The sequence below is a fragment of the Pistacia vera genome, unplaced genomic scaffold (genome assembly GCF_008641045.1).
Source record: "Pistacia vera cultivar Batoury unplaced genomic scaffold, PisVer_v2 Contig304, whole genome shotgun sequence".
Taxonomy (NCBI): domain Eukaryota; kingdom Viridiplantae; phylum Streptophyta; class Magnoliopsida; order Sapindales; family Anacardiaceae; genus Pistacia; species Pistacia vera.
The window spans coordinates 74,441-95,342 of NW_022196118.1; the positions used below are offsets into that span (position 1 = coordinate 74,441).

Sequence of the window (20,902 nt, forward strand, 5' to 3'; positions counted from 1 at the left end):
AACTTTCAAATTCTTACAATTTGCCCCCAAAATCACAAAATAAAATTTAATAAAAATCCATACAAAAAAAAAAAAATACGGGGTATTACACTATCAATCATCAATTAAACAATATAATTTGGTACTCGAGGCTTTGAAACTATTGTAAGTAATTGATCTCCCAAACGTAGCAGAAAAACAAAATAAAACCAGAAAATCTATTACCTGTTTGCCAAGATACAGGTATTGGTTATATCTTTTACATGTTAAACACTAATATCTGTGTAAAACAAATCCATACAAGGATTTAGAATACTTACGAATGTTTGAAGGCTCCTTCAAAGTCTTTGATTTTGTAATCGACTCAAGTACGAAATCGTACGAACGTTGATCCACACGAAGATAATCCAGAGAACCAACTATTGTTTTGCTAGAACAAATAGAAGGCTTCAAGAATCAAAAAAATCAAAGAAGAAAATTCTTTGATTTAATCATGTAAAACCGTGAGAGAGAGAGGTGGGTGGCTAGGGTTTTTGTTAATTGAATAATTGTTATATTGTTCTAATTTAATTTGCACTTATATAGTGTAACTAATTAAAACCCTAATCCACCCTTGCAACCAAACACCACCTTAATGGTATTTTAAATTTAAATAATCATAATAATAATGATTAAAATCAATTAATATATTAAAATTTATTAACATTTAATTAAAAATAATAATCCATTTAAATATATGCGGACATATATTTAAATATAATCTCACTAATTTTAATTTCAATATTAAAATTGAATACAAGCAACAATCTCAGAAAATTTATTGCATTGTGAGATTACCAAAATTCCATCTCGTCTTAACAAATCAAAATACCCCCTTCACAAACTGATTCTTAAATTATCTTCTAAGTGTGTGACCCGTAGGCTCCTTATCATATCGGTAGTGAGTAGTCTCGCAATTGACACCAATCAATCGTCTCACTACACATAGACCAAGATTGGCCCCTAGCAAGGCATCATAACCACTCGATGCATTCGGATTCAGCGAAATAGCTACCTATCAACAATATGGTTATCATGCAATCAAATCCTTTCATCATCCATTTTCCCATCAAGGCTAAGGTACAGAAATAGTGCCAACCTTAGATATCCTCGATATCTTTGTATTCAGTTATTGGACCAATGACTGCAATAATAAATTGGATTGAGCAACAACTCAATCCCACTATGGCCACAGATTTAGTGTCATTGCCATTTACTAAATTGCACAGTGAGATAACTTCTCTCGTACCCGGGAGTGATGAATCCTTTATGGATCCACCGTAGTCTTGATACACTTCTTAATGTAGCCAATCACTACCGTTCTGATAGTCGTAAATAGGACTACATTGGGCTAGTGTCAAACTACACCAATTCATGCACAAGGCGCTCTGATGATCTCAAGTCTAAGGATCACATGCACCGCTATCTGTTAGAGGATTTATTCCATAGACACTGGGGTTACCATCCATATGGAATCCTTTGGTGGGTCTATCTAATGAACTTGCCTACAGCAAGCACCCATGTATTGTACTAGGTTGTCAACAAACAACCTTGACAAGTAAGATCAGTCTCTGTCTTTCGAAAAGATCATTCAACACTATGATAGCCTTACTGTATTATCTATGTCCTTGGTCAGAATAATACTAGGGCTACGGAGATTTCTAGAATGGCCACCATATGTGATTATAGGGTTCTCACCATCAAGATTTGAAACACTTGATACCCTCGTCACGGTTCTACTATCCCAAAGACATATATTAATACATATAACTATGATTTACACGATATAGTAGAAAATACCTTTTATTGGTAAATAAACATTATTACAAAGAGTCAATATTACAATAATTGATTGGCTCTTAGGCACTTGCTCTAACAAAAACTGCTTTTCTGAATGAAAACCTTGAAGAGGATGTCTATATGACACAGCCCGATGATTTCATTCTTGAAGGTCAAGCAAGGAAGGTATGCAACTTGCAAAGGTCCATTTATGGACTTAAGCAAGAATCGAGGAGTTGAAACATTCATTTTGACGAAGCCGTTAAGGAATTTGGTTTCATCAAAAACAAAGATGAGCCCTACATGTATAAGAAGTTCAGTGGGAGCGTAGTGGCATTCCTAGTATTGTATGTTGATGACATATTACTTATTGGGATGATATACCAAACTTGCAGATGGTAAAGACTTGATTATCCAAGTGCTTTTCCATGAAAGATTTAGAGGAAACAGCCTACATCCTCGGTATTAAGATCTATCATGATAGATCTTGTGGGTTTCTTGGCCTAAGTCAAAGTACATACATTGATAGGATACTGAAGAGATTCGGTATGGAAGAATCCAAGAAGGGATTGCCTCAAGTGTCACATGGTGTTTATCTTTTTAAGGGCATGCGTCCAAAATTACCCGATGAGAGAGATAAGATGAACAGGATACCATATGCATCTGCTATTGGATCCATTATGTATGCCATGTTATGTACTCGAATTGATGTCTCATATGCTCTGAGCATTTGTAGCAGATATCAATTGGATCTAGGAGAGTATCACTGGATCGCGGTAAAAAATAATCCTTAGTCCTCTTAAACATTCTTAAGTACTTGAAGAGGACTAAAGATATGTTCTTGGTTTATGAAGGAGAGAAGGAACTTACTTTAAGAGGATACAGTGATGCTAGTTTTCAAACAGATAGGGATGATTTTTTATCGCAATCAGGTTTTGTCTTTTGTCTTAATGGAGCTATAGTGAGCTGGAAAAGCTTAAAGCAAAGTACTGTTGGTGACTCTACTACGGAATCAGAATACATTACACTATCGGAAGCTACCAAAGAGGCAGTTTGGTTCAAGAAGTTCATTACTGAACTTGGAGTGGTTCCAAGCATTGTTCATCTAATAGAGATATTCTACGATAACAATGGGGCCATTTCTTAGGCTAGGGAATCACGACCTCATTAGAGATCCAAACACATTCTCAGACATTTTCACCTTATTAGGGAAATTGTTGAGAAGGGAGATATGGAAATAAGCAGAGTACCTAGCAACGAAACATCCCGGATCAGCTTACTAAAGCTTTATCACAGCAGAAGCATGATAGATACTTGGCATCATTTGGTATTAAATATGTAAATGATTGGATATAGGTGCAAGTGGGAGATTGTTAGTGTAGGTGCCCTTAAGCTAATCATATTATCGAATGTTGACTCTGTGGATCACGAATATTCAATATATAAAAGGCATTAATTATATTATGTAAAGCATATTTCATATGTATGTATTAGTAGATGCCCTTAGAGTGATTGAACCATGACGAGGGAATCAAGCAATGATAAGTCTTGATTGTGAGATCCCTATGATCACTTATAATGGCCATTCTAGAAACGTCTGCAGCCAGAGTATTATCCTAACCTAAGGCATAGATAATAAGGTAAGGCTATCATAGCGTTGAACGAACCTACTAGAAGGTAGTGATTGATCTCACATGTCAAGGTTGTTTGGTGAAAACTTGGTGCGGCAAATAGGTGCTTGTTATTCACAAGTTCATCGGACTGACCCATCATAGGATTCCATATAGATGGAACACCAATGTCCATGGAATACATCCTCTAAAAAATGGTGGTGCATATGGTCCTTAGACTTGAGATCATTAGAGCACCATGGGTACCTATTGGTGTAGTTTGACCCTTACCAAATGTATTCCTGAGAGGGTTATCAATACATGAGTGATTAGCTACATCAAGAAGTACATCATGACTATGGTGGATTGACAAAGGATTCATCACTCTTATGTACAGGAGATATTATCTCAAAGAGATTCTAGTAAAGGACAATGACCTTGGAATCTGTGGCCACAGTGGAATTGAGTTGAAGCTCGATTGGTTGATTGGTCTGATAACCGAATCTAAATAGGTCAAGGTGGTTTATATTTGAAGCCGAAATTACTTCTATGCTTCAAACCTTGATAAGATAATAGATTATGAAAAGATTTGATTGAATGGTAACCATTGTTGACAAGTAGTGAATTATGTTGAATCTGAATCTGAATCTGTCGGGTGGCCCTGATGCATTACTAGAGGTCAATCTTGGTCTGTGTAATGAGACGATTAATTGGGTGTCAATTGCGATATTACACACTACTAGCATGATGAGAAGTCTAAGAGTCACACACATAAAAGGCAATCTAATGAAGATAATATGTGAGGGGCATTTATTGACCAAGGGGTAATTTGCTGGAAAGGTTGTTGCCTGGATCCAATCTCGTATTGCATTTAATATGTAAGATTGGTTATTTATTTAAATATTTATATTGTCATATATATATTGTAAATAAATAAACCAGCAATATATATATATATATATATATATTGGTGTATATATGTTTTAAATATTGAAATAACGTTATTAAGGGATAAAAATAATAACAGCTTAATACTTAGGATATGATTTTGTTTCAGAATCATGGACACTAATGATTTAATTAGTGGAAGGGCATTATGGTAAATAAGCCTTCAAGAAATTTTTAGGGCAACCCTATAAAAGGGCACTTTTCCCTAAAAATCAAATATCCTCTCATTTTCTCTTCTCTTGGCCATGGAGAGCATAGGTTCATTAAGAGAATTTTTTCTCTCAACCCTAATCTCACTCATCTTCTTTAGACTTCACTAAAGATCTAGTAAATCTCTTGTGTTGAGTCTTGTCTTTGTGTGAATATTGATGGTTCAATCCTACACTTGGATCGTGAGCGTTGTGGGGTCTTATTGGATTTATAGCATATGAACATTGTTATACTCATATTTGGATTTTGTGGCTTATAGTGTTTAATCGGCAAATTTTTGTTTTTGCTGCGTTGTTCTTCAATTAAAACACTAACACACTGGCCCGATGGCTGATCAGAGTGCCTCATTGAAAGATTGAGATGACGAGAAAAAAGCTGACGAGCTTAAGGCTCAAATAATGTGGCTACTTGAACGCATTGCTTTAAGGCCCTCATTGTGAAGGATGCTCTGCCCAATAAGCTATTTGAGGAGTATAAAGCAATGGCTCTTCATAAAAGGTTGTGTTGTGCCACGAGCACAATAACTAAGGTAACTTTTAGCTCGCTTGTTTAGCTCGATTTTTCCTCTCTCGTACTGTCCTCCACAGTTTCCTTACTCGTTACCCATTTTTTCCTTTGTTTCAAGTTGCCACTTTGATCCAACAACTTTATCATGACAGGTACGAGACACTTGAGAATGCGGACAAAGTCCTCATCGAGGCAAGGACGAGGAGGGAAAAAGAGTTGGACAAAGTCTGCAAGCTAAAGGGAGAGGCCAAGTCGCTGAAAAGCGAGCTATCTAAACAGAAAATAGATTAAGCAAAAATCTTGGCTCTTAAAGAGAAAGAGTTTGCTGACAAGCTTTTTTAGGTGGAAAAATCAAAAGACTTGTTGGTTTCAAAGTGAGACCATCTGCACAGCCTTAACAACAAACTGACATCCATGCTCTCAATTGCATAGGCCAACCTCGGAGATTTGACTAGCAAACTATCATCTTACGAGGTTGAGTTGCTGCATGCTCGCGAGGATTAGAAAGAGGCCTTGGCAAACTCATCAATCAAACTAAGGAGCTCAAAAAGGAAAAGTCTGCCAGCGAGAACATGAGCTGGGAGCTGTCGGTGAACTTGGTTAAGCTCATGTGGGAGAGCGATCCCTCACATGACTTCTTCTTCCTTCCTGCAAAATATTAGACCAAGGTGGAAAGGATGAAGCCCGAGGAAACAGGACTGGAGTTCATTTACCTAGACTTTACTGAGTCTAACAAAGACTCAGATGGCGATGCCTAAGGCGAAGAAGAAGAGCCAACAAATGAGGATGTTAGCTCGCCTGCTCTTGATGTAGTTTCCAACGAGTAAAAAGGCAACAAAGAAGCCTTAAAGATGGTTAAGGATGGGGTTACCTTGGAAGATCTAGTTGAAGCTTCTAAGGTTGCCAAGGATGACACTGCCTCGGATAACCTAGCCAAAGATCTCCCTTCAGCTTAAGTGTTGCAATATTCTTTTTTTTCCTTTCGACATCTGTAAAGAATTATGCAATCAATAAAAATAAATTTTGGTCATCTTATCAGTCTTACTTATAAATTGTTGTATGTTGATTTTCTACGAAGTCAAAGTAGCTTAGATAACGAACTAAAATATAGCGAGCTTGAATTTGCTCTTGAGTTATGCTTCTGTCAGCTTTCTCAAGAACTTTTGAGTGAATAAGAGGATCTTTGCTCGTGATGACTGATAATCCGAGGATTATATGATAATCCGAGGATTATATGATAATCCGTGGATTATACAATTTTCTTTAGTCTTTTTATTCGGATTTCAAGTACTTTGTGGTGCATTTTGACCTGAATTGTTGTTTAATTCTTTACATTTTGTGTTTCAGGTTAAAATGGACAATTTATGCAAATAAGGACAAAATTGGAAGTTTTTGACTCAAAAGCTAGCGGATCTCAAAAGTTAGCGGATCTCAAAAGTTAGGAGAGTTCTGAAGTAGGATAAAGCATGATGAGGCTTGTTCCAAAGGGAGAGCATCGAGAATCGAAGAAGGAATCGAAGAAGCAAGCAGAGTGGCAGTTCTGTAAATTCAGAACTTGTCAAGTAGCTTTGCCCCGGCGAAGATTTGTCCTTCGCCGCGGCGAAGTACGCCAGACACGCTCCAGATCTGTTTCTTTCTTCGCCATGGCGACGGTCATTATTTGCAGTTTTGTTAAACGCACAGTTTTACTTTGTGCGTGTTTTTGGGCAAGGTATAAAAGAAAAACTAAGCCTTTTGTCCAAGGGTCTTCGTTTTTAGGTTAAACAGCTTTTACATATTCTTAGGAGGAGTTTTTGAGCGATTTTGGATTGTAACAAGGGTGAAGATTCGATTCTAACTAAGGGATTCATCTTTTGGGGAGATTTCTTATCTTTTATCTCAGTTTCATTATGTTGAACTTGATTATTTNAACTGTTGGCTTGTCGCCATTACTGCCTACTCTGATGTGAGGATGCTAAGGCTTTGCAAGAATTTGACTAGAATTGAGCTCGTAGCCTCCTAACTCATTGTTGAGGTCGAGCAAGCTAAAACATCGGTTACCGAGTTCTACTCTTTGGGAATCTGTTGCATTGTTTAGCTTTTAAAAAAATTTGAGCTTAAATTTTGCCTTTCGGAGATAAGATGCTATTCTTTCTTCCTTGGTCTGATATTCCCTAGAAATTTGGTGCACGATGAGCTAAGAGTCGCTATAGATCTTGATCGACTCTACCCCCATGTCTTTAGCCAAATGGATCCTTATGAGCATAGCCTCATACTCTACTTCATTATTGGAAGTAGCGAAACCAAATCTGACTATAGCCTGAGTTGGATCTCCCTCGAGGCTTTTGAGCGAGAGCCTTAGCCTCGCTCCTTTTTTATTAAACAATCCATTTACATGCATAGTCCACTGCCATAAGCCTTCAAGCTCTTTTTCTACCAAGGTGGTCTTATCTGAACTGCTTGCTTCAGGTGAGCTCAATTCACCTTTAGGCTGATAAGAAAACTCTAAAAAAATGAAATTTTCCAGTGCTTGACCTTTGATCGTCGTCCTCGGTAATTACTTGATATCATGCTGGCTTAGTTCCATTGCCCACTGAATGAATCTACTAATACTTCGAGCTTCTGCATCACCTTTTTAAGTGGGAAATTCATATGCATGTGGATGGTATGTGCTTGGAAATATGGCCGCAATTTTCTAGCTGCCACGAGGAGAGCTAAAACTAGCTTTTCCATCTCCTGGTACCTCGTCTCAACATCAAGTAGTCGTTTACTCACATAATAAATGGGCCACTAAATCCCCTTTTCTTCACGTATCAAAGTCGTGCTGATCGCGAACAAAGAAACTGACAAATATAGGAGGAGAGGTTGTCTGGAATAGGCTTTGATAACAATAGTGGCTGCCCGAGGTGTTTTTTTATTTCTAGGAAAGCTTCCTCGCACTTCTTGGTCCGTTTAAACCCTTTGTTAGCTTTTTGGGTCTCAAAGAACTGCAAACATCTGTTGGTTGCTTGGGAAACAAATTTGTTGAGTGCAGCAACTCGCCCTATCAGGCTATGAACTTGCTTTGTTTTTGTTAGGCTTTGCATGTCCAATAAGGCCTGAATTTTGTTTGGGTTAGCCTTTACACCTCGTTGGTTCATCAATAATCCCAAGACTTTTCCCAAGCTTACTCCGGAGGCACACTTCAAGAGATTCAGTCGCATTCGGAATTTTTTTAGGATGTTGAACATCTCGCTCAAATGATCGATGTGGCTCTCTACGACCTTTGACTTTGAGCATGTAATCAATATACAGCTCGACAATCTGGCCTATCTGTTCAACAAACATTTTATTAACTAAACATTGGTAGGTCACCCCAACGTTCTTTAATCTAAAAGGCATAACCTTGTAACAATAAAGACCTCGATCAGTAATAAATGAGGCGTTTTCTTCGTCGAGCTTGTACATCGGGGTTTGGTTGTATCCCGAATAAGCATCCATGAAGCCAAGTAGTGCACTCCCGGTTGTTGCATCTACTAGTTGATTTATTTAGGGTAGTGAAAAGCTGTCTTTAGGACATGTTTTATTGAGGTCGATAAAATCGACGCAAGTTATCACTTGCCATTTGATTTTTTTCACCAAGACTGGGTTGGCGAGCCAATCCGGATATTTTACTTCTCTTATGAAGTTGATGTTGAGAAGCTTATTAACCTCATCCTTGAGCACTTAAGATCGCTCAAAATCCATTCACCTTCTTTTCTGCTTGATTGGTTAGGCTTCAGGATCGATATTTAACCTGTAGCACATCACTTCCAAACTAATTTCCACCATATCTGCATGGACCTAGGCAAACACATCGAGGTTTTGCTTCAAAAAAGTGATCAATTTTCCTGACAGCTTGTTGCTCAAACTACTCCCAATTTTTAGGGCACGAGTTGGAACTTTTAAGTTGACAGGAATCTCCCACAATTCTTCTGTTGGCCCAGCTGATGGTTCCTCTTTATGAATGTGAGGATCGATTGTGTCCTCAAGTGGTTTGAGCTGTGGCCCAGCTTCTGTTATCACCATAGTTCTTAGCCGTTGCCATTTCTCGATAGTGGATATTGATGAGTTCTTGGAATTGCACTCATACTTAGTTATTTTAAGGGTATTTTGTGAGGGAATTAGGTTTAATTGGTTAATTGTACTTAATTTCTGTTTCTCTTTTGTTTTGTAGAATCACGGGTATGTTTTGTAAATTTTCAGGTATTTAGGTGCTGAAAAATGAGGAGTTCAAGAATGGACATTAAAGAAGAAAGAATCAAAATCATGTAGGAACATACGGTTTGAGAATCAGAGCACAAACGAAGAAGTTATAGATTTTTTAAGATTGTTCGTAGCAGAGGATTTTTGTGCCGTGGCATGAGTGAACACGCTACACTAAAATAGGTGTAACTTTAGCTACACAACTCCGATTGACATGATTTCAGTGGCGTTTGAAATATAAGAGATGTCTATATAACATTTCTGCTTTTATCGTGATCCATTTAAATCTGAAAGATGGTTAAAAATTGATCTGAAAGTTACATCAGTGCATAGAAGACAAGCAGACGCGGGTTCTGGAACATGCCTCAGTATTGCTACGATAACTTGAGCTAAAGACCTCAGATTTGGATGATTCTTGGACCATTGCAAATATGATTCAAATATATATAGTTAATATGTCTATGGATTCGTCAGATTCAGAATTTTTCATGCTAAAAAGTGAAAGTCTTTCGGTGTACAATTTTTCAGTAGCAGCTATTAAGGAGAAATGGACAGAACACAAAAACTTCGCCAAGCTACCATAAATACCTCAGAACTAACTGGAACCTGTTTCACATATTGTTGTAAGGCTTTGGAAGTCTAGTTTACCTAGAATTTTACAGTTTGTTATTCTGAGATTTCTAGAGGAAGATATTCTTGTTTTAGTACCAAAGAGTCAGCATAGGAATCCTAATTCTACAAGGACTCAAGTTAAGATTAATCCGAATTTTATTCTCCTATTTTGTATAGGATTTTTCCCATTACTTTCCCACAACCCTAGCACTATAAAAGGATGTCTTTAGGTATTTTTTGGAGAGGAAAAAACATTTGGAGAGAATTGGAAGCAAGGAGAGGAAATCTTACCTAGGGTTTTAACCTTTTCTCTTGTACTTCATGTTTTTGAAGGTTTTGAAGTTTGATTTCTCTATGTTTAAGTATAACTAATTTCTTTTCTAGGGATCCCATGTAACCTAACACGAAGGTTTTATGCTTTGATTAATTTTATTGTTCTATTGATTCAATATATTTCTAGTTTCATTCATTGCACTTAATTCGATCTTGATGTTTTGCATGAAATAAGTATGGTAAACATCATATGCTAACTTTAAAATACAAAAAAATTGATTGTTTGAGACAAGGTAAGGTAAACATCATATGCAAACCTTGAATAGCTCTTTTGAATGATTGGATTCTGTTGAGGCAAACATCAGGCTAGATACAGTTTGGTTCATATTTTTTAGTACTTCTTGTTCTTAATGGGTTCTTGATTGTTAGGCTTTACTAAACATCCTAGTGATTTTAATGGTTAAGAATACTTGGTTAAACCCAAACATCAAACGGTAATATCATAATGATGGAAGATTGAACCCTAGGAATTGGATTGAGATGACAATAAATTAGTTATAAGCGGAGAATCAGATTGTTATGGTGAAATCGGATACCTAGGTTTTTCTTGCATTGATTTTCAGTTTATTTTAATTATGTTATTTAATTCAGTTGGTTAAGAATTTATTTTGCTTCCTTAGTAATTAGTTTAATTTCTTTGTTTAGAATTTTGTTTATTTTATTTGTTTAATTAAGGCATAGTACATTAGGATTAATTGAGTGCTTACAAATCCCTGTGGGATCGACCCTCACTTTTGCACACTAGACTACAATAGTGATTCGTGCACTTGTGAGTAGAGCTAGTCAAGGACCAGTCCCAAACAGGCCCGGGCCTGGGCCCGTTTGGGATTGGTCCTTTTGGGACTGGTCCCAAATGGGACCAATCGCTCATGGGCCTAAGACCGGTCCCAAGCCCATAAGCAATATTAGGACCCGGACCGGTCCCTATGAATGGTCCTATGGGCCTGAAAAAATTATTTTCTCCCCCTAATCTTTTTTTATATTTTATGGGCGAAATGAAATTTTGTAGGGGTTTTTTAGTATTTTTCAGAGGTAGATTAGTAAGTTTCTAAAAATCTAATTAATTTTAAAAATAATAAATTAATTTATAGTTAATTTTAATTTTTAACATAAATGTAATATTCACATTTCACACATTCACGCTTCACAAATAAACAATTAAATAATTTTTTTTAATTAAATTATTCATCTTCATTGTCAACAATATTTACATTATTCAAATCTATATTCCTAAAGAGTTCGAGTAGTTCGAGATCTTCAGGGTGTTGTTATAGTCTTCTTTCTGCATGAGTCCAATCCCATAAACACGTTATCACCTCAATCATCTCATCAGTTAAAGAACATCTTTTGTCTTCAACAATCCGACCACTCGTTGAAAATGTTAACTTGGATGCAATTGTAGAAACCGGCACAGATAAAATGTCACGTGACATTTCAGCTACAATGGGGAATCGACTTTCATGTTGGTTCCACCATTGAAGAACATTGGGTATTCAAGTACAAGCCTTCTGATGTCACTAAGATGACGATATAATTACTTATGACTTAATATGCACGATATAATACATAAAATCTGCAAGTAACATTGGAAAACCAAACCGACTAGTTTAATAAGGAAACTGGAACAGAACCTTGTGATTTATAGAGCAAAATTTGGGGCATGAGTTCATTATAAAAGCACACCGAAAACACAGTTATACAATTGTTGAATTGAATTTGCCTAACTAAACCACCTTTGAATCACTTATTGAATAATGAATACCCATGAAATCTATCAGATTTCATAAATGGGTATAAATGTACAAGTGTAGTGTTGTCACCATGATGACATTTTCATTCTCAGAGCCCTACCGTGTATAAGAAAGTCTGATATAAAGACCTATAAGTAATTAACTCTAGAAAACCAAAAACGACAGAGATAATCATTACATGATAAAATATCTCTTATATAGTCAATGTCAAACACTAATTATATTATTATACGAGAAATCCTGAGACGATAATTCCCTGTTAGTAAAAAAAAGGTACTTAGATTGGCTCGTTCTGGAAGGAAGATATTCAGATTGACTTGAATCTCATCTAAGGTAACCGAAGATCATGCAACTTCCTAATTCTATTAATTTGAATCTTACCTCAACTCTATCATATAAATGGGTGTTATATAAACCTTATCATAACCTGTCTCTATGGGAGAAGATACAGAAAAATAAGTTCAATGTAATCATAAATACCTTAATAAAATTCTTCTTTCATTATTATTCTTAATTATTTCTTGTTGGAAGTTCCTGCCCCAGGCTGATTGGTGACTTGCTGCAACGGCACAAGTGATAGGTGGCTCTGATTGGCAGCCTGGTTCACTTCTTGGTGAACGGCATCCACGTTGTCGTGGCTTCTGGTGACTGCTCTGGATTGTCTTGTATGGGCCATAGTGAATTTCCAGTAATCGAATTTGCTATTGAGATTGCTTTTGCTAGGAATAAAAGAGCTTGTCAAGGGCCCTCCTTCTAAGGCCAAAATGTTGGTACCAAAAAAGGCACCAACTAGAGATATTTGATTGACTATGATGGAATCAGAATGGATGTGTGTGTGATTAATTAAAATTAGCAAAGAGTACAATGTAAATGACACAAAAGTGTTTTTAAACTGGTTCGGCAAGTTTCTTTTCAAACCTACATCCATTGTGTTTATTGCTTCTCATTTTACTGAATAATAATTGATAACCACTTCTACATCATTTTTTGAGTGTATTTATACATGAATTTCAAAATGGTAAATGAGTCAAATTCGGGATAGCAATCACACTTGATGTATATCCCGTGATTTTCGTGATTGTGCGTCAAAGTCGAGCTAAAAGGATATTGGCAATATCCTCTCCGAGATATCAAGAGATCTGGACTTATCCTTTGAGCTATCGGACAATTGTTAAGTAGGTCACAGTGAACTTTGCTTTAGTCAAGCTTTGTCTTCTTGCGACCTTAAGATCGCAGCGAGCTCTAGATGGCAACAAGCTTCATGTTTCACGAGTGATAACAGCTTGAAAGTTTATATTTTGTTAGTGATGTAACTGGATTATTTATGGAAAAATGTGTTTAAATTATGGAATTTCAATTAATTCTTTAATAAATGCCTTTTACGGGATCACGGGTGTATTTTGAGTGTTTTCAGGCTCAAACAGATATTTGAAGGGAAAATAATGATGTCGATGGAATTCATGACGCGTAGGAACAAATGGTACAAGAATCAAAGTTGAAACGAAAAAGTTGTGACGCGTCGAAGATATAACGTAAAATCTGAAAATCCTTCAAGATGAGCATGCTTAGATCTTTCTGTCATAACTTGAGCTGTAGAAATCAGAATTTGACGATTCTAGTGGCGTTGGAAATCTTATTCAGAGACCTATAAAGTTTGTGTTTATGACTTTACCATATTCTGAAGATTACGGATGCCTTGGATAGAAAGAACGATCGTTGCAGTGATTGTTCTTACCGCCGCAGCAATGGGTCACGGGCTTGTTAGGTTAATGCATTATCCTAATCCGAATCTGAATGGGCTAAGGCATTTACTCTTTTCCTAAGTAAGATCAAAACCCTGGGACTATAAATAAGGGTCTTTAAGAAGTTTTAAAGGAGTTTTTGGAGAGAAAGAAGAGGACGGCTACTAGTTTGGAGATCAGGATTCTTTAAGCTCTTGTTCACCAATTAGAGAAGTGTTTATATTTTTCTTTCTTGAACTCATGTTGTTGAATAGAATGATGGTTTTTATTATTGTAACTATGAACTAAATCTCTTTTTTAGGGCTAAAGATGTAGCCCAATTTATGAATATGTGTTGACGCTATCTTTATTGATTTCTTATTGAGCATTAATTCTAAGTTTTATTATTGTGTGTAATGCTTTTAATTCTTATGTATCTTAGTGTTGTATGATATCATGGGTTGTGTTGAGATCGAGAGATGAAACCTGATTTGTCTAAGGTAATAAAACCATAGATTGAGCGAACGCTAGAGATAGGTTACCGCGATCTATGAGGCTCTGGTAAATTCCATAGCACTTAATGATCGTTTAGCTTCTAAATCCAACTTAGAGATATTTTGGGTTGTTGTGTAAGGGTTAATTCACTAATCGTTCAAGAGAAAATTAGGGGAATATTAGGGAGTTTGACCTTTAGAATAAGCTTAATTAGGTTAGTAATGATCGTCAATACATAGGATTAAATTGGTGTGAAATCTGTGCCCTAGGGTTTAGCCATATTGATTTTTATACCAAAGTATTTATAAAATTCTGGTTTTGTTTAGTTTTTAATTTGTTTTCTTTTTCATTAAACTCATTAATAAAATTCTGTTTCGTCAAATAGCAATAAAATAGACTAATTTGGTACTTAGTAGGTAGTTCTCTTGGGATTCGTTACTCGTTTACTCGAGCTTTATTACTTGCACGATTTCATACACTTGCGAATAGCCTGTCAAGTTTTTTCGAGCTTACAGCAAAATTCACACACAACACACAAGAACCTTCTTGTAGATTGGGTTCAGCTTCAGGAGCCTCATGCTCTTGTTAAAGATATCTTCTTCTAAGTACTCATAATCAACACCCTTTAGCTATAGTGCCCATTTTACTCTATACACATATGGGCGAGCCCAAAACCCCAAGAGCTTCACTTCTTTTGCCGTACTCTTCTTGCTTCTATTGGTGAGGTGCCAGAGCTATTGTTGTACATTTATGCACATAAATCATCCGTCTTTAAAAATTATATATAACAAGAGCCAAAAGCAAATTTTGACTGGGATAGTAATGAATGATCTAGGCTTCATTTGGTTCATTATTAGATAATTTTTAGAATAGTATTTTGAAAAAAGTAAAATTAGGTTATCTTTACGAGAAAAGTAATTATTAATGTTTTGTGAGATGAATAAAGTAGAATAGGATTTTGAAAATATTGAAACAAATGCATTTTTGGGTTTAACTTTATTGGGAAAACCAGAATAGTATTTTAAAGAGTGTACCAAACGGAGCCCTAGTACTTGGAGCACAATTCATTTCTATACTTTTAAAATTCTTAAAGAAGATGGTGTAGGTTTGTATAAAGAATGTTAACAAGATTTTCAAAGGGCATTGGAGAATCTATATTCGGTGAGGAAATTCGTGAGGGTCAGCTTGTGGTTGTTCCACAGAACTTTGTAGTGGTGAAGAGAGCAAGCAGCGATAGATTTGAGTGGGAATCATTCAAGACCAATGGACTCACCTAGACTAGCCAGCTAGCTGGACGTGTCTCAGTGTTTAGAGTGCTACCATTGGATGTTATGAGGAACTCGTTTGATATATCCAGGGAAGATACATGGAGATTGAAAGAGAGTAGGTCTAAGATGACAATTTTCGCTCCAGGGTCAAGTTCATAGCGAGAGAGTCAAAGCGAGAGAGAGACAGAGAGAGGTGAAGGGAGGAGAGACAGAGACACTGAGCTAAGCCCTAAGGTGTGTTTGGTTCAAGGAATGTTGTAGGGAATGTTATATTAATGGAAAAATAAATTACCTTGAAGATTATTGGGAATGTTTAGGGAAATGTGTTTGGTGGGTATGTTACATTAATATGTTTGGTTGGGAGGAATAAATTGGTGGGTATTTTTATAATTTACTAAATTACCCTTCTTTTTAAATATTAATAAAATACTATTTTTTGAATAATTCTTTTAACCCCCTATATTTCAGATTTAGCTAAAACACCCTAGCAACCAAAAAAAGTTTAAAACTAAAAAAAAAAAAAAAAAAAAAAAAAAAAAAAAAAAAAAAAAAAAAAAAAAAATCCACCCCAAGCCTCTGCCGATCGCCTGTCACCACTATCGACAACGATGACGGCAGTGGTTGGAATGACACAAACTAGTCGGTTTGGTCGGTCGTGCACTGGGAGCGTGCCGAATGCTCCAAATTAATAACCTTTCTAACCTAACTACTGATTATATATAGGGTAAGTAAGGGGCTGATCCCACAAGGAATGGTTCGATAATTCCTATGTTCTATCCAATAACCATAACAAAAATAACAAAACAAATAAACTCCTAAACAGTAAACATGACAACGGTAATGAAAGGGGGTTGTAGACAACGCAAACTAAAGTAAAACAAAGCAATCTCAAATGGTAGAAATATCAAATTAAACACAATTAGTTCTCGGTTCAAGATCCACCTAAACATGCATTGGACATAAAGTAAACGTAACACTGTTCTATCTCGTTGTTGTGGCACTATTGACCCTAGGAAACAACAAGCTCTGTTACCCGAATTCTCCTTTAGTTTGTCACTACTGAAATAAGCTCTTCGAGTAGATACTAACCCTTGAACAACCTAGAACAAGCTCTCTAAATTTAATTCAATGGCAGCCTTAAGAATTAGGAGAATAGATCAATCTAAGTAACAATCACGCAAGCTCGGATTATTAACTTAGGTTAGTTATTCAAGATAATAGACCGAAAACTTGTCCATAATCAGCTATCATCATGTTCACTTGTTGAATAGAAAAATGACAATTACGGATCACAATTCTAACTCTAACAGATAAAATTCCGAGAAATAATTCAGTAGGCCATTACTAAATCACCAAACAGAAAATTATAAACAATTAAAACAGATAACATAAACATTCCAATAAAAACAAGATTAAGAACAAGTTACTGAAGTTAGGCTACACCATGACATGAATTTAGGCTTCAAAATCCCCTTGAACTGAAGAAGAAAATCAGCCTCACATCTTGACGTAGAAGATAAAACTTAGAAAAATACTCTACTACTGTTCTCCCCCGTTTAACCTAATAACCCATGAATAAATAACATGTTTTTCTCCTAATTCTACCCCAGGAATCATGGAAAATCTTTCCTAGACGTTTCCTAAAAGATAGACTTCCAGATTTGACAAAATCTTATCAGATATGGATTCCAGAATTTGTCTCCAGCTTGCACCAGGATTCTCGCAATGTAAAAGATCTTTTCTGGGCTCGGTCACTTCATAAACATTGTAGTCTCGGATGTGTAGATGAATCTGGGCTTTTGAATGACCCGCTTTCGATATCTGACGCTCCAGTTAGGCCAGTTCGAAGATTCAATGCTCAGCCAGGAAATCCTACCGCGACTAGGATTCCAGGTCCGGCTTTGTAACGACTACTGAGAACCCAAACGAACTCGGATTTTCGCCCATAATACCTTTCTGGAAAGCTTGATTTGTCAAATTTACTTCTTCTGAAGGACACTTTTACAATAGAGAAATCTGACTCCATGAAAAACCTGAAAAACGCAGCACTGGTCAGAATAACGAAAAATCTGAAAAATCTGGAATTTCCTAATCTTTTCTTAATTATTTCCTAAAGTCTATCCAACTATGCCAAACTCACAAAATAAACTCTAATCAACTCAAATAGGCATAAAACATGACAAAAAACATAATATGGAAGGAATAAAAATATATAAATTACACTCTTATCATGCACCGATGGCCATTTCCGGCAAGATCCATCATGGATTTGGCAGGAAATGGCCAAATCTATGGCCAGATCTATCTGGTCATTAATAGCCAAAAGCTATAGATCTGGTCGAAAATGGTCATAATAGATCTAACCATTTTCGGCCAGATTGACGCACGGCCGGCCATATCTAGTCAGTTGTATGCCATTCTAATGCTAGCTGCCGGCAATGGTCTGGGTAATTTTTTTAAAGTCCACAGGTATTTATGTCCTAAAAATTTTATATCTAAGGATAAAATAGTTCATTAGTAGTTTTGTAAATTGTTTTTAAAACAAGGGCAATATTATCCTAAAATTTATTAATGAAGGATAAAATTGTAATAAAATAAAGATTACCAAGTAATCATAAAATACCGAAGAAAATAGAGGTAATAAGATTACTTTCTATATTACCAATAGTAATTACTATTGGCTTTGGAAGATTATCAGAATCTTATAGTACTTAACAACCAAACGTGGTAATCAAGTAATATAAGATGACATTACCTCAATAATAAAGCATTACCCCTAACCAAACACACCCTAAGGGTATGATTGTAAACAAAATACATCTGTATGGATGACTATACATGCAGAGGTTAAGAAATAAAGCCCTTAATACGAATGGGGTTGAAGGACTAGACTGGCGGGGAGCGTTTCTAAGTTTTATGGCTGAGTTCAATAAAGAAATAATATTTTCTTAAACAATCAAAACAAATGTTTCATCTATGATGATTTATCTAGTCTTGCCACCAGTTTGTTCTATAATTTTTACTTTTCATTTTAGAAAATATTCTCTTCATAGAAAAATCTTCCTTAACATGATGCAATACAACAAATTTATAAGAGAGCAAAAGTTTTACATACAACCCCAAGGGGTTGGCCTGGGAATCAAGGAGGTTTGCTCCCTTCCTTGAATTCCTAGGTTCAAATCTTGGGATCACCTGTCACAATAACATTATAACTTCCCTAATCCTTTGAGCTTGTAAGGTGTTCAATGGACTTTAAAGATCAGTTGAGGTGCGTACAAGCTAGTCTAGACACCCCAATAACCCAAAAAAAAAAAAAAAAAAAAATGTTTTCCATACAATATGATCAACACAAGTCAATGAGACAAGCTGTCACAGAATGCAAAGCCCAAAAGGCTAATTAGAGCAAGAGGCCCCACGTAAACAGGCTGAGAACGAAGGTGCAACATTGCAACAATAAAACATGGCCCAAAGAAAAAGCCACACCGCTAGAAGCCTTGTCATGAAGACATAAATTGGTTGTTAATAAGCTCTGCCTTTGAAAAATGTTCTATCTAATTATCCTAAAACTGTAATTTTAAAAATAAATATATATGATAACACAAATTTAGATTGACATATTTGATATTGAAGCTAAAGTTGATGCTAGATTACTTATGGGACATGAACCACAGGATACGATGAAAACAGTAGATATATAGCATTAAGTTATAAGTACAGCCTCCATTTCTTTCATTACCAATTCAAGACTTTTAGCATAAAAATAACACTTTCTCTAAGTAATATTTTTACTACATTCCAAGCTTGATTTGAGCATTAATTATCCTCTGGCTTTGGATTGAAGTAGTTATATATGGGATCCCTGCGCCCCTCGAAGTAAACATGCATCTTGTCTTTGGGTGGTAGGCTGTCTTTGATGACTGGGTGGCTGAGAAACTTAGCCATCCAACCGGTAATGGCTGGAAATTTCTCCCGGTTAAAAATCTGCACAGACCCAACTTCTTCCCAGACGGGTAGCCAGTAAGCAATCCATCCAACTGCCAAATCCAAATACCCAATGCTCTCTCCTTCAAAATGCTTCTTTTCTTTGAACTCTCCCTCTATCTTTTCCAATGCTTCTATTGAGTCTTTCACTGCCTTCTCTTTTGTCTCTCCTTTGGACCACATTGCAGTCCATGCAGCATCCAAAAGCTAAACCAACCATAACAGAACAGTCATAAAGTTATATACGGATGATGGATCATTTCTTAAAATTATTTATTCAATTTTGATGAGATGTATTCCTTAGCGTGTTAGAAATTAACAGAAACATGGGCAAAAATAGGCGATGAAAAACTAGGTGAATAAAAATTCATTAAAATTAATCTATTCAGGAATAATGCTTCGCCACCAACTCTTCTCCAATTCTACAGTATCTCGAAGAGATAAATTATGCAGAGAAAGTAAAACAGCAACTTACAAACTGGATTATCTAAAATCTGAATTAATAGAAACTAGATTCAATATATAAAATACATGTGATTCTATAATAACAATAGCGAGCTCCATACATTTTTTACAATTCACAGGTGTTGTTGGTGAATGAGAAAGCAAAGACACAACAAACAAAAGAAGACAGTGGGCCAAAGGGCAGTGTAACAGAGGAAACCAGATAAGGTTGCAGTAGCTTCTTCTAAAGATAATGGGGTAAATTTTCTGGTTAACTGCAACGTTTGCTCTGAAGATACTCTAATCTCATAAAATTTTCAAGTTATAAAACGAATTCGTTTAGAGATCTTGGCTAATTTTTCTTCTAATCTAAAGAAAATTTCAACTGCAAAAGAGTTGTAAAATTAACAACAAGACGAATGAATAGAATAGTTACCTTCTCTTCAGCAAATTTTGCCCAGAAACGTGCTGTGGCTCTTTCATAAGGATCTTTAGGCAGCAATGGATTTTGTTCCCAAGTCTCATCGACATACTCAAGAATAACAAAAGACTCAGAGATGCCTTTGTTATCATGAACAAGCACAGGAACCTTCTTATGAACTGGATTCAGTTCCAGTAGCGTGGAGCTCTTGTTAAAGATATCTTCTTCAATGTAGTCGTAATCAACACCCTTCAGCTTCAAAGCCCATTCTACTCGAAACGAAAAGGGGCTGCACCAGAATCCCAAGAGCTTCACTTGTGTTGCCATTTATAATTTTGCTGCTTCTGTTAGTGAGTTTCCTACTTGCCTAGTCCTATTTCCAGATACTTAAATACAAAAGGCACCGGACGGCAATTTGACTAATTGAATATTAAGGTTAATTTTGGCGGCCGGCGGCGTGTGGAAAATATTACATAAGTTTCTTTGTTTTATTACCCTAAACCCTATCCTACCCAAAATATATATTTGTTTTCCTAAGAAAATTCAATTCAATTTTATCAAGGCCGTCTCAAGAACATTTGTGACCCTAGACAAGAGTTGC

The 20,902-nt window shown here is 36.1% G+C and overlaps 1 protein-coding gene across 1 annotated transcript; it reads right to left on the reverse strand.

The window, feature by feature from the left end:
• Positions 1-19,250: 19,250 nt before the first annotated feature.
• On the reverse strand, positions 19,251-20,677 carry LOC116135881 (probable glutathione S-transferase). The gene is made up of 2 exons (XM_031421589.1): positions 20,317-20,677; positions 19,251-19,643 (listed from the first exon to the last, which is right to left on the reverse strand). The coding sequence occupies exons 1-2, from the start codon at positions 20,626-20,628 to the stop codon at positions 19,269-19,271; spliced, it is 687 nt and encodes a 228-aa protein (XP_031277449.1). The 5' UTR covers positions 20,629-20,677; the 3' UTR covers positions 19,251-19,268.
• Between the last annotated feature and the right edge of the window lie 225 nt (positions 20,678-20,902).

Excerpts from the sequence above, each read along its gene's own strand:
- LOC116135881 (XM_031421589.1), bottom strand. The coding sequence starts at position 20,628 with ATGGCAACACAAGTGAAGCTCTTGGGATTCTGGTGCAGCCCCTTTTCG. Across the intron at positions 19,644-20,316 it reads CAAAATTTGCTGAAGAGAAG|CTTTTGGATGCTGCATGGAC; the intron begins GTAACTATTCTA and ends TGGTTGGTTTAG.